Source organism: Argiope bruennichi, chromosome 5, assembly GCF_947563725.1.
Source record: "Argiope bruennichi chromosome 5, qqArgBrue1.1, whole genome shotgun sequence".
NCBI lineage: Eukaryota > Metazoa > Arthropoda > Arachnida > Araneae > Araneidae > Argiope > Argiope bruennichi.
The window spans coordinates 121,210,514-121,220,309 of NC_079155.1; the positions used below are offsets into that span (position 1 = coordinate 121,210,514).

The following is a 9,796-nucleotide window of genomic DNA, read 5'->3' on the forward strand; positions in this document are numbered from 1 at the left end:
TGGACTTCAGACTGAAGCGGCCTTAAAATTAATCATAAGCTTCGAAATAGATTTTAAATAAATTTAGAATAAAACATCAAAGTTACAGTTATGAATTTCACTTATTATTATTTATTCATCTTTTTTTTTTTAATTCAGTGAATGCATCGAATATCACTAACGGAAAATAGAGGTGACTGAATAGGGTCAACCTTCCATAAGAGTCAAAACGTTTTGTCTATGTTCTTAAATGTTATTCAACCTTTTTGAATCAAAGTTCCGTGAAAGACACTTTCTTACAAGCATCTTAGGATTTTTCATGTAGGTTCTTTTAAAAACTTAGAAAATAAAAATACGAAAAAAATTTCAATCCAAACATTTATTATGAAACAAAATCAAACATACATTATTATTTATATTCATATATCCATTCACATTCAATCATTCATTAATATTCATTATATTCATTAACATTTCAATCAAACATTTATTATACAGATTCTTTTTTTGTTGTTGTTAATTATTAATAAAATCTTAACCTTCTTGTCTCACTAAAAATCATTATAAAGAAAATATTAACAATTAAAATATGATTTCTTCTTAAATTCCGTGATGCTGTGAGCTTATGTCCACCAGCATCCCCACCACTTGCACTTGGGCACGAGGGGCGTGCAGCAAGTCCAGATAAATCCCAGCTGGTGGCAGCATTCACCTGAAAGGTAAATGGAGTTCAGTATATAATGTTCCTTTCAACGTCAAAAACTACAGACAGATTCAAAAATATTATGATTTATCGGTTTCAAAAAAGATATAAATTTAGTTCTTTTTATGCTGAATTTTGTTTTCTTTGAATGTGATGAGTTCCTCCGTTGAGAGGGCACTGCAACTGTAACCTTTGAGATTTCTCTCTCTGCCGCAACTGATATAAAGTTCAAACAAAAAGTAAAAACAGATTTATACTATGGATTCTATAATATAAATCACTTGAAAGATTTAACCTCAAAAGTATCTCTTCCTCCAGGAAGCGCTATAAAAAGGTTGTTTTATTTATTTTTACTTATTTTTAAAGTAACTTTTTACTTATTTTTAAAGTAAATACTAAACTTATATTTATTAATGAAAAGTACAAACAAATTTAACTTATAATGTACAATCCAAACTTTGATAAGTAAATTTTGTAAGAAAAAAAGAATAGCGTTTATTATATGAGAGTTAATCTATACTCTAAAATCATATCTTAGTGATAAGAGTTGCATTTAGATCACTAGATGCAAATAATGAAAGCTGTGGTGGAATGAATATCCGTGCAGTGTTTATCATATGAGAGTTAATCTATACTCTAAAGTCATATCTTTAAGTAATAAGAGGCATTTAGATCACTAAATACAAATAATTAAAGCTATTTTAATTTATTAAATAAATTGAATCGAATACCATTACATTTTAACTCATTACAAATTATGAAATACCAATAAAAATCAATGTGAAATCCTTAAACGAGACAACTGAAAGTATTACACAAATTATTATTATAGAAAGTTTTCAAAAGCCCAAGTATGTCGAAGATATATACATGTCGTTACTTTAGTTTTAAATTTAAGTAATTTTAAATAAATTTAATAATAAATAAATTAAACGCGATAATAATACATGCTGTACATCTATTAAATTTAGATAATCCTTTCTTGATTTATTTGATAGAGAGGGAAACAAAATGAAACTTTCAATTATCTTACGAATTGATTACACTTAAACAGATCTTCATGCTGGTGCACTTGCTATAATATTATTAAATGTAAAGACAATTTTGACTTCTATGACTCTGCATCAACCTTGTGTTTAGAAATGCAAAATTATTTCATAGCACAACTTAGTAATTCATGAAAATAATTATCGACATCGGTGATTTTCTTTCATTGTTGAGGAGGAAGAAAATATATTGTTACTATTTTTACAATTGATAGGCGACATTTGTTATCATAATTTTACTGCATAAATAAGAAGGGCCCCTACCTGAAACGGGCACTGCAGTCTTCTGGCAACAGTCCCACTTGCCATCTCCCTTCTGGCAACACTCGGCTGTTCCAGGGCACAGGTGTAGGTTGTCCGGGCACACTTCGATGCCGAGATCTTTCAGGCTCTGTCCCATCATGGTGTTCTGGGGCAGAGTGGTGTCGGGCTTCTTCTCTAAGGCAAAAGCCAGGTCATCTGAAAAATGTATTGAAAGCATTTATTAATTTTAATTAGTTAAACTCATCGATCTTAGAACGAAACTGATTCGCGCGGAAATATCAATTTTTGAAAAATTGTCCTTTTCTGCTTTGGAAAAAAATTATTCAGCAGCTAGAGTAGAGAAGAGGAATTTTAAAGATATCTGATCCTGTTTAAACTTCGAATTTTTTTCAATTATTTGAATAGTTTGAGTTTGTTGTTACTTTTCAATAAATGTCAGCATGGTTCTTGAAAACGGCACATTTATTAGACATAGAAAACGAAAAGAAAAGAACATAGGTATTGACAATTACGCACACAGCATCATGTTAAGCAGTTCGCGGGTGATAGGCGCCAGAATGAGCAAGAAGCGTAATCACACAGATATTCCTATGCGAGAAAAAACGTCCGCTCGCTTCATCCCAGCACAGTTTTATTTGAAAATTTATTCTTAGCGTGTTTGTTTTCTAAGAAATGCTGCGCTGTATGAAATGGCTTTAGAAAGCTTTTTAATGTGAGCGTTAGAATAAATGAAAATAAATATGATGCTCCATATTGTCCATTTTGGAGGAAATTTAAAAATCTGGAAATTGAAATATGCTTTGTTTGCATTTGTATTTTGATAAATCCCTTTATGTCCTTAAAGGAGACAATTAATACTTCAAAAAATTATGCCTAGCAGCGACCTGAAAACATTGCGAGATGGAAAAAAAAAATGTTTTTACACCGAAGATTTTACAAGCGAGTTTTATAGACAAATTAAGATGAGACCTGATGATTTCATGATAGTATTCTCGATTAATAACCGGCAAAAATAAAAATTCAACCTAAGCTGAGATTTCGTTTTTAAAAAAATTTCAAATGAAATCAACAACAAACAAATATTTTAATTAACATACTGCTAATTTTTTATGCAAATCATTTAATGAATGCTCATTTACTTAAGTTTGAACAATAATAAAAATGTAATTTTTAAACAGTAAAAAAATTATTGATATAAATTTTGATGAAGATAAATATCAACTATAACTATTTCTATCACAAAAAGTTTATACTCATTCATTTCAGTATTCAACAATTATTAATTTTTAATTGCATACGAGAGTCAGAATGATAATTATTTTCAAAATACAGGAAACAAAATAAATTTCTGACAACTTGCAATATTAGTAGATGAAGATTGTTCTTAAGAGCAACGTTTCTTCAGAAAATTTATAGTAAAAAATTAAAAATATTTCTCTTTCATCAGAAAGTTGGATATCATACTAAACATATTAAATTATTCTATTGAAATTTGATGATGGCAGTTGGTGAAGGACAATTGATTGTATTTAAATAAGACTTGCAAAAGTCTTCACAAAAAAAACTACAACGAATGATATAAACATTTGACAAAAAGATAACCAAAAAGCCAAAACGGATTGAAAGAAATTTATCTAATTTCGGACAAGTAGCTACAGCTTTTAAAGGAATTGCCTCGTATAGTTGAGACATAGAATCGATTTCACAACATAAATTAATATTCTTAAAAATATATGATTTTATATTATTTAAATTAACATTTAATATACGCACTTACTTGGTAAAGCTGATGCAAGTCCAATCAGCACAAAAACAAAGGCAATCAACATCCTAAAAATATAAGATAATAATTTAGACTAACTATGGTTTATCAAGGAAGTTTTATAAAGTATATTAATAAATAGATATTAAATAATCCCTCAAATTAGAGGAATTTATGGGGAATTTTGAAAAACAATTAAAAGTTAAAATTACAAATCTTGAGATTATTTAGCTGCGGTTAGTTAATGAAATTGGATTTATATACGTAAATAAAAAAATAGAGGACGTTGTTTACTCTTAATAAATAGCATTTTAGACTTGCATTTAGAAATCAGCGTTAACTATCTAAAATTTATTGGGATTTACAAAAAAATATTTTCACCTTAAAAGTAGGGCATCAAGTAGTACTATCATATTGAAAACAAATTTAAGATATATATTAAGATAAGATAATTAATAAAATATAAATTTAAAGATAAAGGAATATGTGTTTGAAAAAAAATTAAAATATCTTAAATGCCTCTTAATACGGCCGGAGAGCAAAATTAATACTCTTGGAACTTCTCCTAACCTTTCAGTAACCGAAATTTTCCAATACTGCAATATATCTGTAATATAAATACATATTAACGGATTACTTATATTTATTAAGTAATCAATTTTCTTTGATAAATTGCAGTAAAAAAGTAAATTTAGATATTTTCCTCAATAGTATTCGATAACTTGTTAAGGAGTTTGAAAAAAGAAATAAGTTATGCACAGTTTTCAACATTCTCCATATGTACAGTACAGAAAATTTTCATTTGAACAAAAATTAACCAGAGCAAAACAAGGGAATTTAACCAATTATATTCTGAAAACTTAAAATGTCAAAAAGTAAAGAACAGAATTAATGAAAAAAATAATTAAAAACCAACTCAAAAATTATTAAAAAATTTATTATAGGGTCAACTTACCCAAAGGTATTCATCATTAAAAATAGTTTTGGGTTTTTTCTTAATCAGTAAGTAAATACAAACTGTATAGAAATAATTTAAAATTGACGAAATGTCCATATTTATATATATATTTGTTATCGGATTTCGATAGCTGTAATTTACTTTTTTTCATCTAGCTTAAGTGATAGCGATGACCCCTACGAAGCTCAAAGTGAAAGTTACACTAAAACATTTTTGAGTGCTTTGTTTGGTAAATATTTCTATAGATAATAGTTAACAATATTTTTATAACAATTACATTTTGAGATATTGCAGCAAAAAAATATCCATTTAATCATTGATAATTTTTTTTTCTAGAAATCTCTCTCTTTCTAGATAATAAATAGTTAAAATTTATTAAACAATATAACATATGCATCCAAACTTCATTACATTAAAACTAGGAAATAACTTTGTTTCGAAAACAAAATTTGCGCTTCATATTTTTTAATAAAATGAGAAAATTATAGAAAAGGCAAAAGTTGGAAAAATATGAATGAAATAATTTATTAAAATAATTAGTTCATCAAAATTATTCTTTTAGCAATTTGTGTATTGCAAAAAAAATAACATACATATCTTTAATTTTAGAACCCATTGAGTGCATTACAAGAAGAAAAAGATTTTGCGTCAAGGCACAATGTAAGAGAATGTGCAATTATATGCTATATGATGCTTGCCATGTGGTTTTGTCATTACACGATTTTACTCACAATTATTCAAACTATTGAATATACAAAAGCTAAACAATTATCTTACTAATAGGTAAATTATGAAGATGCAACAAAATAACAGCCAAATTGAGGATTGCATCCCAATGATGCAAAAAAAAGAGTCAAAATTTTGATAAAATATATTGATAAGACCACCTCTGATGCAGTAATTATTCAAAATATGTTACCTTATAGTAAAAACTAGAAATAATAATAAAAACTTTGAGACATTCGTAACTCTTAAACCAACAAAACATCGAAATTGTCCAATTTTTAACAAAACTTTTTGTGCCTTTTGAAGCTTTCATCTCTTTTGAATCTAAGAATCACGATGATCTATCTAACATATCTAATTTGAACACATTTAACAATGTTTTTGAAATATAATTGTTCTTTCTCATGTGAATATGAATATTATAATAATTTTCAATGATATCCGATTCCTGTTCACAGTGAATTTGTTAACCAGAATTTGTAATTTTAAAATTTATAACAGGGACACATTGTCAGTTAAATTAGAAATCAGTCGTAAATTAGAAATAAACAGGATGCATTTATAAGTTCTGTTTTTTGAATATCGTAGGAATCAAAAACCAATAATTTATTTCTGCTAACTTTTTATATTTGTTTATAGTAGAACTTTGCTTATCTAAGTAATATGAAGCTATTTTCACTCCGGATAATCAAAAATTTTGTGAACAAAGAGAAGAAATTTGAAATTGTGATTTTTTCTTTAGATAAAGATTTCCAGAATTATATTTAAAAAAGAAGAGACTTTTAATTCATTACATTTTAAATAGAATTTTTAAAATATTAGTTAGTTTTGAAAGAGAATTTGGGAATGCTACTGATTTTTACTTTCTCGCATACGAAGTATTGATAATCATCTAAAAATTCGATTTCTAGATTTTGACGATTCAAACCTCTAAGTCGAAAAAATTGTATATCAATGTCTAGAGAAAGTGTTGGAATTTTCAAAAGATTCGAACTTGAGAATTTCATGAAACTCTACCTTTTTGACCTACCATAAACAAGATAACTCAAAAAAACCCACACCTTTATGTATCAAATTTGCAGTTATTTGAAAGATTAATTCGAGCAAGTATATGTTTCAAAATATTTTCGTTTATTTTTTTAAAAAGTAAAATTATTTTTGTAATAAAAAAACTTACCGCTATTTTACAGAAAAACAGTACTGTTATTGTACAGAAAATTTATGATTTTACCAATTCGTACAGATCACCAATAAAGTTCGGAAAATAATAAATTTGTGAACAGGTATTCTGTCATATTAGGGCCATTGGTCTACTACTTAGTTTGCAAAAAGGACAAAGTTAGAATATTGCGCCTTGAATTCAATGCTTTATGTGAAAGTATGTATAGGATCAACCAAGTGATTCCAAACTTGAAATATCGCGTTCATAATTGCGTTGCAAAAATATTCTTATAATTTGCACTTTTGAAATTATATCTTATAATTTATATATATATTTCATTTTATATTTTCTTTTACTGAAAATCTTTGATATAATTTTGAATGAACCATCAAATTCTCAGGAATATACATACGATCCACTAAGAACAATTGCTATATATATAAAAAGAATATTTTTAAGAAAAAAATTGTAAATCTCTAAAAATGATTTAGGAATATCAGAGTCTCATAAAATAATACAATTCAGTTTCTTCTATAACTCCAAGAGGGCCGCGGTGGCTTGGTGATATGGTCTCGACTGCGGAACGGGGGGGGGGCTTTAGGTTCGAGACCCTATTCCACCGAAGAACCGCGGATCTGGTTAAATCCGTTGGGATAAACATCCTCATAATATTTGTACAAAAATTAATTCTTTGTTAATCATTTATCTGTTTACTGTAACTTTTTAAAATTTTATAGAGCAGTTAAACTTAAAATTTAGATCAAAAGCGTCACATTCCCCCTATCGGCAACTTTCCGAACTAATTTTTTTTTCTCTCAGATTCCTTTTTCTCATGTCGTCAATAGTCCCCGTTAAAATTTGGTGGCTTTGAGGTTGATAGTTCGAGCTACAGATGTTTCTCAGTACCGTCAGTTACCCTATATATTTTTAGAAACTCGTCAATACTATTTCAGTCCTTTATTTATGTAAAAATATAACTTATTATAATGAGATTAGATCAGTGGGAGTGATCTGATCAAAATTTTCTCGCTTTCTTCCAAATAGAAGTGTTATCTCAGAGAACGAATTGCATGGCATTGGTGCACAATAATTATGAAATAGTAATCTTTGAAGTGAATTTAACATTTTCAATGAATCTATGGAATGATCTTTGGCAATTAATCTTTGGCATGCAATAAATAGCATTCGAAAATCAGATTTCTGTTTTGACGCTTTTTCCATATCGATTGGAAGAAAAATTTGAAAAGAAACTACATTTGTAGTTTCAAAATCACATACAAAATTTGATATATTAAGTCATTTTTTTTAGTTATCGCTTTTACGTTCTTCTGAAAGTATAGACTGAACAGAACGTCAATCCCTTGTTTGATTTGCCTCAAAATTTGATAAGTGTATAAATTATAAATGTTAAATCTGTGAGTCGAATTTTATCCATCTAATTCTCTTCATTTTGTAGTTATGGTGTTAACTTGTATTCGAACAACCGGAGAGACAGACTTCATCTCAACAGATTTTTCTCAAAATTTTTAGAAATCTACATATTTGGTCTAACGACCGTATACCCATCTATTTCAAAGACTTTTTGAGTTATTTTTCTTACAGACAGACAAAATGTCAAAGAAGTATTTCTCTATCCTTTGTATATGTATATAACCTTCTGCTAAAGACATGAAAACTACAGTCCGTTTCCAACATGACACTTGCCCGGACCCTTAAATCTCTTCTGCCACATCAGTCAGTCTCTTTCTCCATCATGTTGGACAGATACATGTCCTGCAACCTTCTGGATGAATATACTTCGAAAAACCATTGTTTAGGTTGATCCCGGGCTTAACAGATTAATAAAAAGATGTAACATTGATCCCTGTTCCCGTGTGGATGTCATCAGCACCTTTTTTTTATAATGTTTTATTCTTTTTCATATTTTGTTATAATGGGAATGAGATTTTGTGCTCTTCTGTTTGCATTTCCAAGTACTTAGTTGGCTGTAGTTTAGTTCAGTTATATTAGCGTGCCGTTTTTTAAAGAAGCACTAAGGATATTTTTGGATGGACGTCGTAATTTTGAACCACTTCCAGAAGACGAGGGCGACATCTGAAGGTTCTTTCCAAGCTTCCGCACCACGCCAATAGGGGCATGTTTGGCCCCGGCGGATTTAACGTGCACCGGATCCACTTACACGACAGTTCTTCGGTAGAATCGGATCTCGAACTTGAAACTCTGTCGTTCCGAAGCCGAAACCTTCTCACCAGGCAGCCACGACCCCCTTAGTTGGCTGTAATTTCAGTTTTAAGGACGACAAAACTTATTCACATTAGGCTCATCCGCTTGATGAATTTCTGGAAAGTGGAGGTACGCAGTGAATGGATCGGCCAGTCAGATCTGTATTTAACGTTTACAACTGTTATTCCCCATTTCCAGTATAAACACATTACAAAAGCTAGAAAATTATAACAGGGGATAATATTCCTACTCCAACATAATTTTTTGTTCTATTTAGTAACGTTTGTCATGCTCATTTTTGAGTTGTTGTCCTGTGCACGAAACCATGCGTAAGGATCATAAGTTTTGTACGAAATATCTTCTTTTCTTTCGTATTATATCAAATTATGGCTCACGAAATTCTGTCCAGTGCTTCTGCAGATAATCAACCAAAAATGAAATGTCACTTAATTTTAACCACTAGCATAAGTTTATAAGATATTTAAACATTTTTTAACCCTTTATAGGGAATAAATCCGGGGTATTGACAAATAAAAATGTTTAAGGTTGTATCATGATAAACTGATGAAGTAAATACTAAAACATCAAAAGTTCGTTGATTTGTCATTTAATTTGTAAAACAAAGGGTGGTAAATATACCTGCCAGAGATCATTCAGGAGAAACAGCAAGAGGTGAGCGTACTTACTACTGAACGTTAAGAGCAAAAAATATCATCAAATGTTCATTGGTAAATAAATGAACTTACCACTCAATTTTGGGTAATTTCAAACAACTTTATATAGTTTTTTTAGTTAAAAATCATGGAATTCTTCGGAATTCAAATTTGGTAATGTCTAACACTAAAGTTTGAAACTCATTTTGACATTTCTTAAGCTGACTGGTTACATTGCATAAAAGTAAAACTATCTGCTGCCACTTTATTAATAACATCTTAGCCATGTTTTTTCTTAAGAGATAAACTAAAATATCGTA

At 29.1% G+C, this 9,796-nt stretch overlaps 1 protein-coding gene across 1 annotated transcript; it reads right to left on the bottom strand.

Annotated features, from left to right (window-relative positions):
- Nucleotides 1–428: 428 nt before the first annotated feature.
- LOC129969362 (uncharacterized) lies at nucleotides 429–4,772 on the bottom strand. The gene is made up of 4 exons (XM_056083905.1): nucleotides 4,710–4,772; nucleotides 3,770–3,822; nucleotides 1,993–2,187; nucleotides 429–691 (listed from the first exon to the last, which is right to left on the bottom strand). The coding sequence occupies exons 1-4, from the start codon at nucleotides 4,724–4,726 to the stop codon at nucleotides 603–605; spliced, it is 354 nt and encodes a 117-aa protein (XP_055939880.1). The 5' UTR covers nucleotides 4,727–4,772; the 3' UTR covers nucleotides 429–602.
- Between the last annotated feature and the right edge of the window lie 5,024 nt (nucleotides 4,773–9,796).